Source organism: Centruroides vittatus, unplaced genomic scaffold (assembly GCF_030686945.1).
Source record: "Centruroides vittatus isolate TY-2023 unplaced genomic scaffold, ASM3068694v2 contig_474, whole genome shotgun sequence".
NCBI lineage: Eukaryota > Metazoa > Arthropoda > Arachnida > Scorpiones > Buthidae > Centruroides > Centruroides vittatus.
Window position 1 is genome coordinate 1,640,044 of NW_027122266.1, and position 20,458 is coordinate 1,660,501.

General features: G+C 24.1%; 1 protein-coding gene across 1 annotated transcript; it reads right to left on the minus strand.

Annotated features, from left to right (window-relative positions):
• Positions 1-1,815: 1,815 nt before the first annotated feature.
• On the minus strand, positions 1,816-20,084 carry LOC136977801 (clarin-3-like). The gene is made up of 3 exons (XM_067273377.1): positions 19,760-20,084; positions 6,560-6,748; positions 1,816-3,116 (listed from the first exon to the last, which is right to left on the minus strand). Exons 1-3 carry the CDS (start codon positions 19,995-19,997, stop codon positions 2,845-2,847), a joined length of 699 nt encoding a protein of 232 aa, XP_067129478.1. The 5' UTR covers positions 19,998-20,084; the 3' UTR covers positions 1,816-2,844.
• Positions 20,085-20,458: the final 374 nt, after the last annotated feature.

Below are 20,458 nucleotides of genomic sequence, written 5' to 3' on the forward strand. Positions count from 1 at the left end.
ATAAAACATCCTCTTAGGAATTGAAGAACATTCACAAGAAGTGATTTTGACAATTACTTCACTCTTGTACAGGAGTCAATATAATTATTATTAGATGTATACTACTATGTAATATATTAGATAATAAAATGTATGTAACACTTAGATGTTAAAAACTATTTCTTCAATTAAATTACAATATATTAATAAAATAAATACTTCTGCATTATTTATGATGCAAAAGCATCAACTTTTTTTACCAATAAAATTTATTAGTTGATAGAAAAATAGTTTTTAAAACCTTTTCTTTTTGAAAAAATCATACATTATGAAAAACTGTGCAGTATAATTAACTACATTAAGGAAAGTATGTAGAGGACTCTTGTTAAACAACAGTGAATCACAATGTGTTGATATTAAGATTGCCAATTTTTGATGTGCTGGAAAAATCCTAGTTTAGTGTACACTTAACTCTTCTTATGGGAAACCTGCTTAATAGTTACCAACAACCTTTTTTCTAGTCTAAAATATACATATAGTGTACTAAGTATCATTTAATATCCATGTCCTTTCTGCTTACCTTCCAGATTTCATATTACTGTTTTTGTAAAGTCTCAATGAAATATAAGTAAATTTAGTTGATTTTTGTTTTCAAAATGTCAAAATTTTTTCTAGAGTTTTGGCTATCTTTTCATAAGGTTTAAAAAGTTTCATATAATACACAATTTGCTAAATGAAAGTACTGTATATTGTACTGTACATTTATTTTAAGGATTTTTGTTTTAAAAATGTCAAATTTAATTTAATAATGATCAAGAAGTGATGTTGAATGACTAAGGATGGAATGATATAATAGTTCCTACTACTGTACAACAGATGCTCTCCTTGCTGTTAACTATCATGATTTACTAAACCTCAAGAAAATCTGAATATAGATTTACTTATTAATGAATTAGTTATACGAAGAATTTAACATTATATCTCACATAAAATTTGTTTTATCTAAATATATCAATTCTTTATGACAAATTGTTTTACATAACTCTTATATCCTAGTTTTTCTCGTTATATGCATCTGATTACTTTAATATTGTTTCATAATTCTTTAAATAAAAAATTTATCTGAAACAAACTGCAGTCTTGAATTAAATGCAAACTGAAATATTTCCCTGTTTATGCAATAAAACTTTGAGACAAACTGTATAATACTCTTTAATGTCAACTATTAGTTAACATCAACCCTTACATCACTTAGTCCCACAGGAGTTGGCACTACTGTGCTTGTTTTAAACAGTTCAATGGACAAAAATCAAATTAGGCTTGATTTTAAACATAATGATTAAAATATTTTAAATTCATCTATTTTCTCTTCAAATATTCCTTACACATTCTTGGAGAAACCATTTTTCATTTCTCGAATTATTTCTTGATTACTGATAGATCATTTTAATCAAGCTGATCTTTCTTACAAAAAAAAGTCAATGAATATTAAATTATCACAACTTTAATATGTATCAGACCAAAGTTTACTATGTAATATTTGAATAAATATAATATTTTGCAATGTTACAATTATTATACAATTAAAATGATTTTTTACTTACTTCTGAATAATTAAAAGCTTTTATGAAGAAAATAAACTTTCAGTTATAATCTTGGAGATTACTTCCTTGACTAGAAAAACTTACTACAGTAATGTTTATTTAGATGTTTGTAAAATAATACTACTGGAAATATTCATAAATAATTTTTTGTAAAGATATACTTATTGCCATATAATCTAATACGTTTTATATATATATATATATATATATATATATATATATATATATAAAAGTTTACAGTAAATAATAAATATATTTAAAAATCTGACTGGCTTATTTGAGAAAATATCATTGAGTTTTTCAGTATATTTTCTAAATAAATAAATTCATTATTTAGAAAGTTGTTATTCTTTCATAGCTATTTAAGTTTAATGTACACACTTAAATATTTTATAAATAAATTATAATTCTAAAATTTTACATTTGCTATCTTGAGATCAATATTTAACAATTAAAAAAATTGACTTCATCATATTAGATTTTATGACTAAATTATACTTAAGCCTTATTTCAAAAGTATTGTTGAACCTCAATATAATGAATTGCAGAAAAAACAAACTAAATCTGTTTGTTCCAATGCATCTATCAGAATGGAATTACAATATCTGAGAATATCAGATTGCAATTACTAGCACAGAACATCTTTTAGGCAGCATATTGGAAGCTATTGTTTATGTTCCATTTGAAAGTGTGATTTTTGCTAGTATTTACCAGAATATAGATTCTTTGAACATTATATCTCATATAAACTTTGCTTTATACTTGACTATGACATCTTCAGATAGAACAGATATTGGCCTTCTGCTTGTTCCTATTAGTATATTATATGGAGGGTCAACAATACATTAAAATTAGAAAAGCAACTGTAAATTAACCAAAATGAAATTCAAATATTTACAAGCATTTACACTGCAAATTATAAGCAAGTTTTTTCACATGAAAATTCTTCAATGTAAATTTTTAGCCTGTTTTAAAAACAAAATACTTTCAATATGTTTATAATATTAGAATGATGAAAAATAAATTGTTTTAAGAAAATATACAGAAATACAGTCTTATCTTATGACTTGATTATTGTACAGGAACCTGAGGCATGTAATTTGCAATACATTTTAAGACTAGATTAAATTCTGTCAAACTATTTTTTCTTTTTATAAATTTCCAAAAGGAATTAAATATTGAGATTCAATTTAATTGTTTTTCTACCAGATGTAAAATATTTTTATAATAAAAAGTTTTTAAAGAGTTAAATAGATCAATCTTAATATAACATGATCACTCCTTCGGGATTTTTTTCCAACACTGGTTTTGGTTTTCGACGTTCCCATGGCTGCTGTAATGCCAATGTCACTAAACCAATATTTAAAAGAAAGAAAATTATTACTATCACAACAAACCAGAAACTATATCCCAACCATGCTTTATCTTTTGATGTCCAATTTTGATCTTGTTCTTCAGTAGTCATAACATTGTCTTTTAATTTAGTAAAATACTGTATGGTCCAACTAATAACTGCAGCTAATGAGAATAAAGCTGAAATATAAACATTAAAATTTTTTAACAGGTGAAAAATAATTATTATTTATAAAAATATTAAAATAAAATTTGTTTTTAACATGATAAAAAAATATGAAGTACTGCATATAAATTGATTGACATTACTCTATTAATATATCTCATCATATAAGTCATTGACACAGTTAAGTTTGACTTCCTATCGTTTCAAATATTTTAACTTGAGGAAATAGTTTTGGAATAATTTTTTAATCTCATATTATTTAAAAGAAAATCAAATTTCACAAAAGTTTGAATTGGAATATGAACAACATTGTTATTATCAATAATTCATAATTTACATGTATTTAAATAAAAGTTATTTTTTAAACTGTAATATATATTATCTTTTGATAAAAACTTAAAAAATTTGAAATTCTTACAAAACTAGACCTAAAATAATTTCATTTAGAAAAGAAATCAATAAACAAAATTTTTAATTAATATTAAATATTTATTCATTACGTAAATAATCTTAATAATATGAATTTGCAATCAATATGCACAAGGAAATGCATAATCACTAACAAACAAATATTCTCACCTATATTGAGATGAATATAGGTTATTGAATTTTATAAATTATTTTTTATTCAGCAAGTCTAAATAAAAAATTTCATAAAATGTACAATATTTTCTACTAGTAAAATGTAATTTAATTTAGTGTAATTAAATTAAATGTACTAAAGAAAAAGTTATTATGTTTTTTATTTGAAAGACTGACTAATTAACTAACATTATACATTTCAGCAAAGAAAGCATATTAAAAATTTATAAAGCTTAAAACACAAAAGAATAAAAATGTAACTTGGTAGTATACATTAAAAAAAAATATTAGAAACAGTCTAGAAAGATAAATATGACGTTTACATTTTGAAACTCATTTGTCTAAATTTAAAATGTTTCATTAATTTGGAATATGAAAGATGTTTTATATTCTTTTAATCTGATTCTATCTTTCTATTATGCATCATTAATTAATATCCAGTGGGACTTTTTGAATCTTTTATACCTTTCTCTATTTGTACACAACTTATCACTCATTATGACAAAAATCAAGAATCTCAAATGTACAATTTCCAGTTTCATCTATCTTCATAATATTTAATAATAATAACACATTTAAATTAAAACTAAAGATCAAATCAAATTTATAGAAGTATGAATGAAGCAATACAGAATGATATTATATAATATCATATAATGTTGACTGTGATATCACTTTCTATTAAGTTATAGTGAAAGTAACAAAATTAATATGCTTATATAGGCTGTAAAAATGATTAAGCAGATCATATTTTTGAGATCAATAATACTGTATAAACAATTTCAAAAATCAATAAATGACAAAAAAAACAGGAATATATTTATCCAATTATCTACATACATGCTTTAAAAATAGGACAAGTTCTTATGAACTATTTAAAAACAACATATTATTAGTTATTTTTAACTTATAATAGTTCAAATTCAAGTTAAATTTCATAATTCCTCATTGATCAGCATACCATATCAAACAGAAAATGAAATAAGAATTTCATAAATATATTTTATGAATGATTATTATTAAAACCTACATTTTATAATTTCCAATAAAAATGATTTATTTACACTTTTTTATATGATTATATGAAAAGATTAGGCAAATTTAGCTAACCATTAATAGGTCTTTAAATGGAAGAATATTAAAAATTTTTAAATACATTTTCTTGAGTTTTCAAATTTTTTCTGTTGGTAAGCTATTAAAATCTTACATCTTACAAGGTTTCTAATTCAAATGAAAACAAAATAGCATTGATAAACACAGAGTGATAGATGCATATAATAATAAATACATTTATTTATTATTTGGTTAGTTTAGAACACAAAATAATTTGATTAGAATATCATGTTTTAATAAAAAATTATATTTTTTTATGCAAATTGTATAATTAAAAAATTTTTATTTTAAGAATTCTATAACATAACAAAAGTGTTAAATCTGGAAATATTATAATTTACTGATAAATTCATTTATATAGCCTTTCTGCTGTCAACATCTAGAAATTACAAACAATAATCATTTAATCCAAAATGTGCCTTGTTTTATGAAAATGCAAAATTGCATAGTTATTAGCCACATACAATGACAAAAACCCATGGGATTTTTTGCAACCTTCCAACAGCAGAAACTGGTATTAATACTTCCATGTAATATTTCCAGAATAGCATTTATAGAAAAAGTTTAAATTCAAAATGGCTAATCTTTATCCTAATATAATTTTCATTCATTTTTTAATAAATGAATAATGAATTATTAGTATAATAAATTTTTTTAATATGTGAATAAGTGTTAGGATTCAAAAATAAAATAGTGTAATTTTACAAAACTAATTAATTAATATATTTGTCATCATAAATTGTAAAAGCTTTATCTATCTTTAATCATTTTTAAAGTTTTGTATATATTTGATATATTTTATAAGTTCCATGGTGCATAGTAACCTTGAGTCATGAATTTTGTTGCTATCTTTAAATTACACAGATATTGCTCAGAAATTAAAACTTTTTATAATAGTATAAAAAATTTAAATTATATAATCATTAAAACATTAAATTAATATAATCTAGAATAAGATAAAATGATGAAACTGTTAATTAGAAAAATTGTTATTCAACAGCAAAATAAAAATTACACAGATATTTACCATTTTTGTTCGTTTATATATTTCAATTAATAATAAATTAAGTAATATTCTGAAAATATTGGTAATTTTGAAATTTTATTTATTTATTTAAGACATTATAATTGTAAGCATTGATAAAGTTTTCTTAAATTTGTCGTTTAAAATTTTAGAGATGAGTTAATATCTTGCTTTTCTATAAATATTTTTATTTACATTATATTTTAACATAAATATTATTTAAGAATAAAATTTGAGAATGTAATAATATTCTAGTAAACAGTAAATTAAATAATAATAATCCAGAATATTGTAGCAGTATTTTGAAATTATTGTTGTTGTTATTTTTATTTGCTATTTACTAGAAAAAAAATTATTTTAATTCAATATTATAAAAAAACTGCTAAATTTTTACTTTGATACTGAATAATAATTTCACTAATTAACAAATTCATCATTTTATCTCATTCTAAATTATAATAGCTTAATATTTTAATGATCATTTGATATAATTCAAAATTTTTACATAAATATAAAAATTTTTAATTCATGAACAATATTTTTGTAATTTGAAAGATATCAAGATAATGTTATAAAGTTCATGAATCAAGGTTACCATGCTCCACTGAACTTTTAAAATTTTTTCCTGATTATTGATTGAGGTCATTTCAAATATATTTTGTAGATGAAAAATTATTTAAAATAAACTAAGTAAATAATGTTAAAGTTAGGAAAAAAAAAATTAATAACAACTCTTACCTCCAATACTATTCCATAAATATAACCCCATAATACCAACAATGATTTCCACAGGTATTAAAACAGTGTTGATAATGGCAAAGACAGCACTGATCAAAGCAAATAAGGTAGCAAGAGATACACAAATTATTGTAAACAACCATAGGCCATTTGACATGAGAGAAGGATTTTGAATAATTTCTTGTCTGACTGTAAAGGAAAAAAAGAAAATTGAAATAAACTCCAAATTTTTATATTCTGACTAATAAAATTAAGTTCTGTAATGACAAATAGAAATTTTATTTGACACAAATGTTTTTTTTGATAAACAAACATTAAATTTTTTTGTCATAGGGATAAATAAAAAAGAAAAAATAAGGTCATGCATTATGTCACACAGTACTCTTAACAATAATGCCATGCCATATAAAACTATTTCCTTTAAATAATAACCGTGTTTTATCATTTTCTAATCACATCTTCAATATTTCAAAACTGAATTCAGTTTTCATCCAGAAGATAAACTATACAACAAAAAAATATTAAAAAACTGAAATATATCAATATGATTGAGGTCATCAACTATAAAATTTCTATGTTGTATTTCTAACAATCTAGCTAACGAGAACAAGAGAGATAAAGGCATTGCTTCAATGACCAAGGAAAAAATAATCATTATGGTATCTCTGTTTTACAAATATGATACAAAACACAACATAAAACAGTAAAAATAAAACTATAATGTATAAGCTTTTCCATGCTATTAAAATTGAATAAATTTATTCAATTTATAAAACAGTAAATTGAGTTTTAACTGTATTTTGTCTTATATAATACTCATTTATAAATTCTTTAACTAAAATAAATATAACCTAAAAATAACATATTTAACTAAATAATTTCTGTAGGTAACTAGAAAACTATTTGTATGAAAATAAAAAATATTCTTTTACATATGTAGATTCAAAATTTTTAGCCTGTCTTTTTGTTTTCTAATCCTTAGACTTTTTCTTAATAATCACTATTAATGATAATATAAAGAATTTCAACAAATAAAATGAATTTGTTTGTTGAATTATATTTGTTTTTAATTCAAACAAATTTCTAACAAAGCCACAAACATTTTTATATAGTTTTTTTTTTTAAACAACAACCTATAAATATAACTATTGAATTTATTATTGTTATTTTTTTTTATAAAACTCAATATTCTGCATGAGTAATTAATTATTCATGCAAAAAATTTTAAACTTTCCAAACAGATAAAAAATATATATTTAATTACCAACCATAACATCACTGAAACATGTTTCTATAATAAAGAAACATAAAAATTATATTCTTACTAATTAAAAAATTAAAATTTTCTATTTAACTTTTTATATTGTAAACTTTTTTCTAATTTTAAACAGTTATTTAGTTCCAGATTGTAATTTTTCAATTAAAAAACAATATATTTATATAAACAATTATTTATATCATTGTAAATAAAAGAACACACACTGTTTTTCAATATTAAAAGTTTATACCATATTAAATCAATTTAAAACAAAAAAAGTAATTTTGAGAACATTTCACATATCATTTCAGGCAACAAAATTCAAATGGCACATTTTAAAATAAATCAGTTGGAATAGAATACAAATTCAAATTATTAGATTCAAATACAAATTAATTAATAAAATAATAAGTAAACATACATTGCTGAATATTAAACTTAAGGAAATAAAGAGAACATAACACAACACACAGAAATTAACTAAGCAGAAATGGATATAAATTTAACTTACAAACATTCCTATAACCACTATGTACCAGAACTAGAACACATTTTATTGTTCTTTTATTGAAATGAATTCTATTCCAACCAATTTGTTTTTATATCATGTAATTTGATTTTCAAATTTTGTTGCCTGAAGATAACAGACATGAAAGGCTGTCAAAAGTACTTGCATAGATTTTGAATTGTTTTAATGTAAGTTTTTAACATAGAAAGACACTGTGTTACTTTATTTTTAACTTTTTGATAATGAGTGATATATATGTTTAATTATATTTTATTCTACTTGATAAATAAACATGACATTTTCTTATACAGAAGAAAAATGACTAATTATTAAAACAAACTTCAATTAAATATAATAAATATTTAGTTTTAACTAACACCTGTAAATAAAAAAAAATATATTTTTTTCATATTTTAAAATTAAGCAAAAAAAAATTCTAAACAAAAGTTAAAGCAAAAAATTTTTAAAGAATGTTAAAAAAAAATATATCAAAATTTTCATTAGAAATGAGGTTCTTCCCTTCTATAATTTTATATCTCAATAGTCATCTCTCTGTAATCTGACATACATCAGACTGGCAGGTGACAGGTGTCAGATTACAGAAGACTGTTGGATTACTGGATTTTGTATGAATGTACAGAAAAAATATATATATTAATCACAATTGTGACTGTTTTGTCTACAACATGTGCAATAGAAAACTAGCAACGAATAGTATACACATATTGTACATCATCTCTCTGTCACATACATCAACAACGTATACCGTATTTTACAGACTATAAAATGCTACGGACTATAAGACGCACCTTAATTTTTAAGCAATTTTTTAAACAAAAAATTATGTTCATTATAATAATCAAACTTGATGATTTTAGCTTAAGTCAAAATCAGTATATAAGTCTATAGAGATTTGAAAATATATTATCTAATTTTATTATCTATTATGTACCGTATTTTACAGCTATAAGACGCTATGGACTATAAGACGCACCTTAATTTTTAAACAATTTTTTAAAAAAATACCTATAAGACGCTACGGACTATAAGACGCACCTGAATTTTGGAGGCAATTTTTCGAAGAAAAAAGTGCGTCTTATAGTCCGTAAAATACGGTAATATAAATTTAAACTATATAAAAGACTTCATAAAATTTAAAATACAGAAAATTTTCAGAATATTTCCTTTCTTTTCCCCTATATTTTCATGAATATTGAATTTATATTTTTTAAAAGTTTCCTTGTAAAATACAGATATTACCTTACAAAATTTGATTGAAAACAGTGTTTAAATTATAACATAGTGAAGAAAAACAAAAATTTTCAAAAAAATGTTTTAAAAATTTTGAACTCCAGAAATTGTTAATTTTATGTTGAAAATACATACATTAATATTAGATTAACAGAAAAACATTTCATGCAAAAATAAAACATATTTAAAGAAAGCTTCAAATAACAATTGTTTTAATTTGCCTAATTCTCTTTAATATATCAACAAATTATCCAATAAATTAAAATGTAAATACACATTCAATAAAATATATCATCATAAAAAGTTCTCTCTTAAAAATTTTGCATTAAATTATTATTTGCAAAATAATATAATTTTAATATTATAACAGAATTTTAAAAGAATTCTATTCATTTTTATTTAAAGATAATGAATGGATATTAAAAATGTTTACCATTTATAAGAATTATAGATATTCGCAATGTCTCTTTTATATGGACATTTACGCAGCAATCATAAATTTGAACTCTGATAGTTCAAAACCCATTAGTCTGTAACTGTACTTTTGTCCTGACCAGAGATAGAGATTTACACATTAAGGCAGTGGTTCCCAAACTTTTTCAATTCTTGGTGTTCTTGCTATACCCAGATTTTCCAAAGGCACCCTATGTCAAATTCTAACAAGTACAATTTGCAAAATAGCGAAAGAGCCAATATTTTTTTAATTAGAGTTAGGATGTTAAGTAAAAAATAAATAAAACACGTATTTAACATAACAAAAAATTGTAATTGAACAAATTTAATTAATTATAATTAGTGGGATAGATGAGCCTGTTGATCATTGCACATTTTCTCAAACCTTGGAATCAAACTGGACACAGCCACCCTCATTTCCTTCTCCACATTCATTTTCATGCAATGCTTAGTTTTTATCAGTGGCAAACTTGGCTTTGCAAAAATAAGGAATCGTAAATGAAATTAAGATTCTCCAAGCTTTACCACACAGAAGGGATATTCATCTTTTACTGATATCCAAAGTTCAGTTAATTCCACGCTGCTAAATTTTGTTTTCAATGTATTGTCACAAGACAACTCAATTAGATTATCTTCTTCTGCAGCAGTAAATTCAGATGGAGCACTAGCATCTTGAATCCATGCAAATTTATCGATATTATCATTTTGAAAATATTTCTCAAACCAGGTGATAAGCTGTGATAAATGTTCTTCAAAAAATATAGTTCATACCTCAAGAAAAATCAACTCCATTGGAAGTCAAATACTGTTGCAACAAGGAGAAACATCCTTTTCTCCATCTTCATTTATTTTTCTTTTCTACAATTTTAATTTTTTTGTAAAAGCTGAAATTTTCTCAATCAACTTTAAAAGGTGCATGTTGCTTCCCTGCAGGCAGAGATTCAGAGCATTCAGTTTTCTAAAAATATCACATAGGTATGCTAGTTTTATCAAAGAATCTTCATTCACAAAATTTTCGGCATACTTCTGGTTTTCCTCTTTAAGAAAATATAAATTTCCTGTCGCAGTTCAAATGTATGAAACAAAACATTACCTCGAGAGAGCCATTGCTCTCTCATAGTAATGCTTTACTTTCTCAAAGTGCTGTAGAGTACAACAAAGATATGTGCTCGGATCCCATATTCTCACATATTTTTGTGTAAAATCTTGCTTTTAATGGCCGAGTTTTTATAAAGTGTACTACATTTACTACATATTCTAAAGCCTGGTTCAATGTAGGACTCAGCTATTTTGATGCTAGTGCTTCCCTGTGAATAACGCAATGGGTCCACAGTGCATCAGGGTCTTTGCTTCGAAAAAAACTCCATAATACCTGGGCATAGAACGGGCACCATTAGTACAGATACCAATGCACTTGGTCTACTCCAAATTATTTTTGAATATAAAAATATCACGGATCTCGAACAAGTTGTGAGCCTTAGCACCAGCAATGATACTTTTACAAAAAAGAGAAAGTCTTCACAATGTATTACTATCTATAAACTGTACAGTACATAGCAAATCAAGTGAGCATCATTATTATTATCTGTGTCCTCATCCAGCTGCAACACAAATTCCTTTCCTTTTATTTTTTCAATTAACTGAACATTGTAGGTCCTACGTTATCTGCAGTATTCTGCAACTGATGGTGTTGTTGGACAAAGGCACTTTTGAAAGCTGCTTCCCAGCCGACTCACCGATCATAATGTTCACTATATCTACAGCAGCCGGTAGAATGATATTTTTTGCTATTGTATGAGGCTTTTTACATTTTGTGATTCTATGTGCCAGCTTTATTACTGAGTTAATGATTTGTATCAGGTCTGCTAGATGTCGCATCTTATCACATTGAATTGAAAGTGGAAGTAAAATTATGAAAATTTTATATTATTTCATGGTGCCCTTGCGAGGAAGCTGCAATACACATTTTGGGAACCATTGCATTAAGGAATTTGGTTATTTCAAAGTTTGAAGTGAAAATTCTGTCCACATTGCAATATGCATATGTTAACTTGTTTGTTTAGATCAAAGTGCCTCAATGCTATAAGAGAACAATAGACCAAGAAACAACTTTAATCTGGTCAATATGACTTTGCTTTTATGGTAACACATTTTCGGGTGTCACCTTACATATGGACTACCCTTTTTCCTTTTATTTCATAAAATACAGCTGGGTTTCAGAATTGCAAGATTGGGCTACAAGTAGCAGATTGAGATATTTGTAGGGCTCTATGTTACTACTTTTGGGCAACTTTAAAAATAATTTGGGAATTCTGCTTTACTTTTTATAAAACCTATCTGGCAACCTGTGAGGTTCTCACTGCACATGTGACGTTTACCAGCAGTTTATTTATATTCTTATTATTAATTAACAAAAATAGCATTCTGTATAAGTAACCATATTCCATTTGCTTAATAAATTACATCACTTATGTAGCATTTGACATATTGTACAGAAATATGTAAATCTCAGATAATTCAAAATTCAATAATTCAAAGTCACAAATATTTTGTCCCTGAATTTTGAACTAATGAGAATTTCCTGTAATAAGTTTCAGAAATTAATTTATTGTAATCATGTAATAAAGAGAAATCAATGTGCTTATGGCAGCTAAGAAATCCAATTTTTATAAAGTTTATTCATATAGACAAATGTAATTCATATAGAATTACATTTGTCATTCAAAACGGTTATACTTTATTATTGGACATTTTTTTTATTGTGATTGTTTATTATAATAAAGAAACAATAATATATTTTGCTGTAAGTTGGATAAGAGTGTGACTGAAACCTAACTGATAAAAGAAACATTTGGCAATAATAAATAAGGATGAAGTTTCAAGGAAAAAATTAATTTCTACTGCTTGATGATATATGGTCTTATTTTGCAATGATGATTAACAAAGTTTTGGAAAATACAGAACTCAGAACTAAATCATCCTATTAATTACCTGATTTATCTTCCACAAATTATTTCTTACTTTCCAAAATCAAACTGAAGTTAGAAGGCATTTGCAATTAAATTTCCACATATTAAATCAATTTATAGTGATAAATGAGTTTAAAAGATGTTTTAATAGCTCTACAAACGAGTGTAAGCATATAAGTTTTAAAATTATTATTTTAAATAATACTGAAAGCTATTTTTCATTCTAACAAAATTTTTTAAATTCATAAATTTCAGAATTTAATTGCCAAATCTTTTAAGTAGGCCTATACAAATATTGTTTCATATATACATATAACATGAATCTCTAATAAGTGAAGAATATTATTATTAAAATTTAATTGATACGGATGTGAAATAGAACAATAGTGTCTTCAAGCTTCCTTGATGAACCATAAAAAATGTCAAAAGGCATGTCAAAAAAAAAACAAAAATGTTTTTTAAATTAATAAGATAATATAAATAGTCAAACAAAAGTTATAATGCATGAGAATAATAATTTTAAAGTTAGAACATAAAAATCTGAATTTTAATACTCAGTATTTCTACATATACTGTAATACATCTGTTATATTTATATAATATATATAAAATATATGAGCATGGGTATGAATATATATTTCTTTCAAATATTACAAAATTACAGACATTAAAACCTGACATTATTTTCCTATTTTTATGCTTGGAACATGAAGGTATATTATTCATTCATCAAAATATTTCTATACAAATATATTTTTCACATATAATTGAGATTAAAGTATATTTTATTAATCATAATTTCACTATATTATTACTAAGATTATTTCATAAATGTGTGTGTAAAATAAAAATAAGAAAACATTTGAATCAATATGTGAATAAAATGAAACACTTCATGTTTAAACTTTAATTTTTCAGAAATTTCAATAATAAACTGTTAATATTTTTGTCAAAGATTTACTTTAAACTGAAAAAGACATGATTAATTTATTCAAATTCAAAAGATATTTAAACTTACTGTAAAATTAATCAACCTGGCAACTATTTCCTCATTAACAAATGAGATAGGTAATTGACATAATTTTATTATTTTATCATTAACAAAATCTAGCCTGTAAGGGACACTCAACAATTTTGTTTATCATCAACAATATATTTAAAAAGTTAAATAAAAATTTCAATTTAGATCTGTAATCTACACTGAAATCTATAAATCTATAACAATGAGGCATGTGCCATTGACATCTGACATTAAAAAAATTTAAAAATTATTCCAAATGAGATATTTAAAAACAATTTTATAAATTTTTTCAATTCATGTGTGAATGGCACATGCCCCATTCTAGAATTTGAGTGTGTAACCTAAGGATGGCTACTGAAGTAGCTGAAAATATTTGTTTATAAAAATATAACAATACATTATATTATGTTTTATCAGTAACTAAGATGAAATGCTAAAATAAACCATTGTATTTATTTTTAATTATATAATAGCAAAGATCACAATCTCTTCATTATTATGATTTTTAAATCTATATTCATTAACATGAGAAACCCATATCATTTTACCAACATAATCAAAAACATCTGCAATTAACTTTCTATCAGTAAATCATACTTTATATTAAAATATTTTTTATAATATATAAGCCTAAATTTAATTTAATTATTAATGGTAATTAATGGATGAATCTAGCTGATAATTTGTAATGGATTTATCTATCATATTTATCTGTGAGAATACACAAAATCAAATATTAGTGATAACAAAACTAATGTTTTTTAAAATTTTTTAAAAAATGTTTATATTCAACAATTTATATAGACATTAATGCTGAAAAGGTTAAAAATTTAAAAGACTATGATTGCTAATTTCATAGTCAAAACTTTTTCACTTAAAATCTATTACGTTTATTAATTATAAATATTAATTGATTACGTTTATTAATTATTGTAAATATTATACATTATCAATTCTTCTAAAAATTATAAAAAGAACCTGACATTTATCAATTGAAGTTTAGTATTAATATGAAAAAATGTGCAGATAATACTGAACAAATGAAGAAAAGAAACTGAATTACATAGATTTTTTTTATTTCATTGTACCAAATCAAGAGTTTCACTAATGATATAAAAATAAATACTATTGTTACAATAAAAAAAAAACTGATATAGCATAAAAAAATTTTTTAACAATCAATTTGAATATTTTATATAGCTTTGTCTAAATTATCACCTTTTTAAAAATATAATTAGCAATTTGTTACTTTTATTTGCATTTTATTAATATTATTATTTCATTATAGATAATATTTCAACTTGAGTTTTTTCCTATATAAAGCTAAATTAGATGAATTAATTTGATTTGGATAGTTTTAAGTAAATTCAAAGAAACAAAAAAGAACAAGAAAAAAATCCATATTATGAAACTAATAATAATAATAATCTAAAATTAAATATCATTAGATCTTAATTTATCTAAAACAAAAAGTAAAAATAACAACAAAAATGAAATTTTTGTTTAAGATCACATTACAACTTCTAACAACTTTACAATCAATTAAAATAATTTACCCTAAAATCTTGACTATAGGCCACTCTTGTGTATAAGCTGTACAAGTTTTGATTTTTGGAATGTTGATTTTTTCACAGATAAGACATTTTCCTATATAAGCTGCATCTTATAACCAAGGTTTTAGGATAGCTCAATTACCATTATATCTCATAATAAAGATATGTAATTTACTTTAAAATTTAAAACAAATTGATTGTCTTGCATTTAATATTCATAAATGATATATAGCATTGTCTCATATGTGGAAATTTTATAAATGCTGAAAATCATAAAAGCTGATTTTTATAAATACTGAAAAGTTATTTGATGTCATGTTGTAATTGGCAAATATTTTGTTAAAAAATTTTTGATAACTACATATTAATAATATAAGTAATATATAAATAAATAAAAACTGCATTTCTAAAAACTGTATACAAATTTACTTATTCACACTAATACAGTAATAATCATTTAGTCAATACTTATGCATTGAAATTCTCTTGTTTACATTAAAGCTACATGTCCATCTGAAAACAGAATAATGGTAACTCTTGAGAAGTCTCCAAGATTGTGTGTCCATTAGTTATTTTATTGACAGTAGTTCTGCTAAGAATGAGATTCAAATATTAACTCTTAAAGTTATTTATTTTTATTTTATTTTATAAACTGAAATGAAATTTATGTTAGATAACAATTACCATTAATTTATTATAAACATAAAAATAATACAATACAAATTAGCAATACAAAAAGAGAACAATTTCTCTGTTATGGGGGAATAATACAAGTGGTTCGAAGGATTACAAATTAGTAAATCTAAAGTACAAAGATACAAAGATAAGTCATAAACACTATAAACAACGATTTTATGATTGCATACATAATGTTTCATCTATAATTACAAAGACAATGAATACAATAACAATCATTAATTTTGATGTTTCAAATACCATATTTTACGGACTATAAGACGCACCTTAATTTTTAAACAATTTTTTTAAAAAATACCTATAAGATGCTACGGACTATAAGACGCACCTGAATTTTGGAGGCAATTTTTCGAAGAAAAAAGTGCGTCTTATAGTCCGTAAAATACGGTAGTACTTTTCGGAGATTTTAACAAAATAATTGTATATTTTGTAAAGATTCGTTTTACTGAGATTATTTAAATTAAGTTGGAAGTCGAGTAATGAATTATAATTGCATATTTGAGGTATTTTATAATAGTCACGCAAGCTATGAAGTTCTTGACAATTGTGAATTAGATGATATTAACTCTTAAAGTTATCTTTAGCAAGTGTCTATTGACTCAGCTGATAATATAACAGATCAGATGTAAAGGAAGGCCCAAGTTAAAATTTAATATGAATCATTACACATTTTAATAAATTTTTGCTTTTAATACTTACATAATAGATGAAAACAAACATATATAAATTACAAAGTCAGTAATAAACTCATAATTAAATTATTTTTTTCGTTTTAGCATTTTTATTAATATTCTCATTGCAAAGGGGCCTCCCTATGAAAGGAGCCCAAACCATTTTCTGCTTACCCCAGTATGTAGTTATTATTGTTGTGTACAAAATTTTGAAACAAAATCTATCCTCACAACAGAAAGTGTAAGATCATTCAATAAATACATCATCATGATAAAAACTGGAGTCTATTCATCATTAATCAACGATCTGCACATAAAAAATTCTCAGCAATGTAGAAACTTTAGAATGCATTTAATTGACTCTCAAATAGTTAAATAAAACACTAAAGTTAGAGATAGAATTCCTGTGAAAGACAGTAATGGTGACTAAGATTTTTGGCATCAGGTAAAAGAAAGTTTTCAGATACATAATTTCAAAAATTATTATTATGGATAAGGTATTTTACAGGAGAGTCACAATAGTCTTCAGTACATATTTCACACAAAACCACTGGTGACTAAGTGGATAAAACCACTGAACACTGGTAGATTGTTGCATATTTGTACCCAACCAATGGCCAAAGAGTTTTCTTCAATGTCTGACACCTAAATAGAAAGTCCTTCTAAGCATTCCTCTTGGTAGATTACCAAAGTGTTGCATTGCCCCCTATTCCATAAAACCAATCCAAATCAATCCGTTATCTTCTCATTACTACAACTTTTTACTCCATAATGTCTGAGAGCACTTTCGGCTATATACAAACAAGATTCAAACTGCAAGAGTAATTTTTTGAGATGATTCAGAAATGTCAACTTGAGAGTCAGCTACTCTGTGTACAATTGAGAATGTAACTATTTGAGAGAGGTCTCAGAATTTAGTCCAGTACCCATTTTGCTCTCAGGAGTGACATTCAAGATTTTTTCTCTTTGAACAAAAGACTTTAGACATACTATATATATAATTCTTAATTCTTTTTTAAGAGATTAAATTTTCTGTATTTTTGTTATAAATGGCAAGAATTCTATATTAAAATTATATTTATTTTTAAAAATATTCTGAAGTTTTTATCGTTTTCTTCTGTTTTACATAAATTAATTTAAAAGGAAACAGAAAAATATCATTTTACAAATTCAAACAAAATAATCACTACTTGATAAGTGGTTGTGTACAAATCAACTTATCTTCCATTTAAAAACAAATGAGTGTTTAGTTTTATTAAATTTGTTGGAGTTTTTTTGCTATTTCTTGGGGATAGAATATTTATGATTAAAACAAAATAATGACAAAATGAAATCCTTGTTATAAATGTTCATACAAAAAACAAGATGAATTAACATTTAGTTTTCAGATGATATGAAATAAAATTTTATAACTTATTTCATTAAATTTAATTTTCATATAATTTTTATATATAGCATTTTTCATTGATAATTGTGTATTACTTTGGACTAAAGGACTAAAAACAAGATTACTATTACATTAATTATTACACATATCCTATTTACTCACTCTAGAATTATAATATACACATATTTTTGTGTAAACAAACATTTTAACTCAAATATTTTTAAAGAAAGATCTTATTAATTAATCAAAATTCTATCAAAAAATCAAAAATTTCAGATAAATTCATAATTATATATCAGATTTATTAATTAATTTATAGATTTATTGATATATTAGATTTATTTAATACAGATTTATAGTAAATCTAAAGTATTTTCAAAATTCTTTAAATAAAATAATGAAAAAAATGATGTTCTAATTTAAGTTTTGAAAATCTTTTTAATTACTCCCAAAATTTAATATAATATATATAAGGGATAGAATTTAATTTTCAGTATCAAAACTTTTAAAACTAAACACAAAACTAAGTGAAAATTTTATGAGAAGACTACAATAATATAAAAATATTGTTTTAATTTAACTTATTATATTTCAATTCATTATTATGCATAACATCTATATATTTTTAAACTTTTCGAACAAACATTTATATCTGGTCAATAATTCTTAAAATATAAAATAATTTACATAATTGGGATGTAACCTTACATCAGAGAAGTAAATTTAATCATAGAGCAAAACTTGTAATCAAAGTCAAAATTGTCAATTTTTAGGTTTCTGTTTATTAGGTGTCAGTACAAAATAAAGTAACCAAGTTTCTTTATTCGAATATGATTTTACAATTATTTTTCATGCAAGTTTGAAGGCATTTTTTTAAAGTTATGAATTTATGAATTAAATTTTCAAAACACCATAATTCAAATACTGCTAAAGTTTTAACCAACTGAGCTGTTTTTCTTTATAAATATCTCTTACTCTGTATAATAAGACAGACTCAAAAAAATGAAAATTGATTTTTTAAGTAAAGGTAGCTTTTTATAGGCTGCATCACAAATATGTGTTGCTTCATTTAATTAATTAATAATAATCTATTTAATAATGAATTAAAACAATTTACTTATTGTCCCAATTTGAATATACAGGTAAATGTAGAAGTTACTTTCAGTTATGTACATTATTTACTGTATATATAGATATATAATTCAAATGCAAGCTATGCATTATTGTAGACAATCCTCAGCATTTATAACACAAATTGCTAAAGTTCAATATGTATAATGCTACATATTTATTTTTAACTTTCTATATTTATTTATATTCCTTCTCACCAAATGTTTTTTTGTTTTTCTCCCTTTTGTTTTGAAGTTAGTCAAGTCTGAAATTCATAATGAATAGTTTTCCATAACGATTTTTTTTTTTAAAAAAAAACTTACCCAGAATATGAGTTTTTCTGTTTCCAAAGCCATGATTTAGTTGTTTAGATCCTTCAAATAGACCAAAATTGATGTAACCACGAAATTTTCCTTCGTCCTCATCGGTCAGATTGACAACGATTCTGACAGGTTTAGCAACAATCCATTCCTTCGTTGCTAACGACGCTGCTAGAAATGTTATACAGCCACAGCATATAAAAAACGTTATGAATACAATAATACGCTTTGTTACGTCCATTTTGTTTACAGAATTATAATTAATTTAAAAAACTTAATCGTTACACTCTCCTCCATCGCGCGAGTTGCTATGACGACAAAACTCGTTTGATTGAAAATTGCTTGAAAGCGCTCCCTGGTAAATAAAATGTAAAGCCGTTTATTTATTATTATTTTTTAAATTTATGTAATATTCGTTTAATTAATTAATATTGGAATAATTTTTTTCCAAATACTAGAAAATTATTATAATTTTTATATACTGTTCACGTGCATGAACGAATTAACTTCCCCTGTGGAAAATACTAATCTTAAAAATTAATATCCCAAAACGTGTAATAATGAGTTATTCGCTAATTCGTAATACTCGGTTACCCACTTTCTACACAGATATTAATCCTATAAAATAGATGGCCGGATGGCTGAGCGGTTAAGATGGCAGGCAGCCTACCACTCTGGAGTAGGCTGCCATCTTAACCATGG

What these genes read in the sequence shown, in the direction of transcription:
- LOC136977801 (XM_067273377.1), bottom strand. Translation starts at nt 19,997, where the DNA reads ATGGACGTAACAAAGCGTATTATTGTATTCATAACGTTTTTTATATGC. An exon ending in CAGAAAAACTCATATTCTGG is followed by an intron (nt 6,749 to 19,759) that starts GTAAGTTTTTTT and finishes TTTCCTTTACAG; the next exon opens with TCAGACAAGAAATTATTCAA. An exon ending in TTTATGGAATAGTATTGGAG is followed by an intron (nt 3,117 to 6,559) that starts GTAAGAGTTGTT and finishes TTTATATTTCAG; the next exon opens with CTTTATTCTCATTAGCTGCA.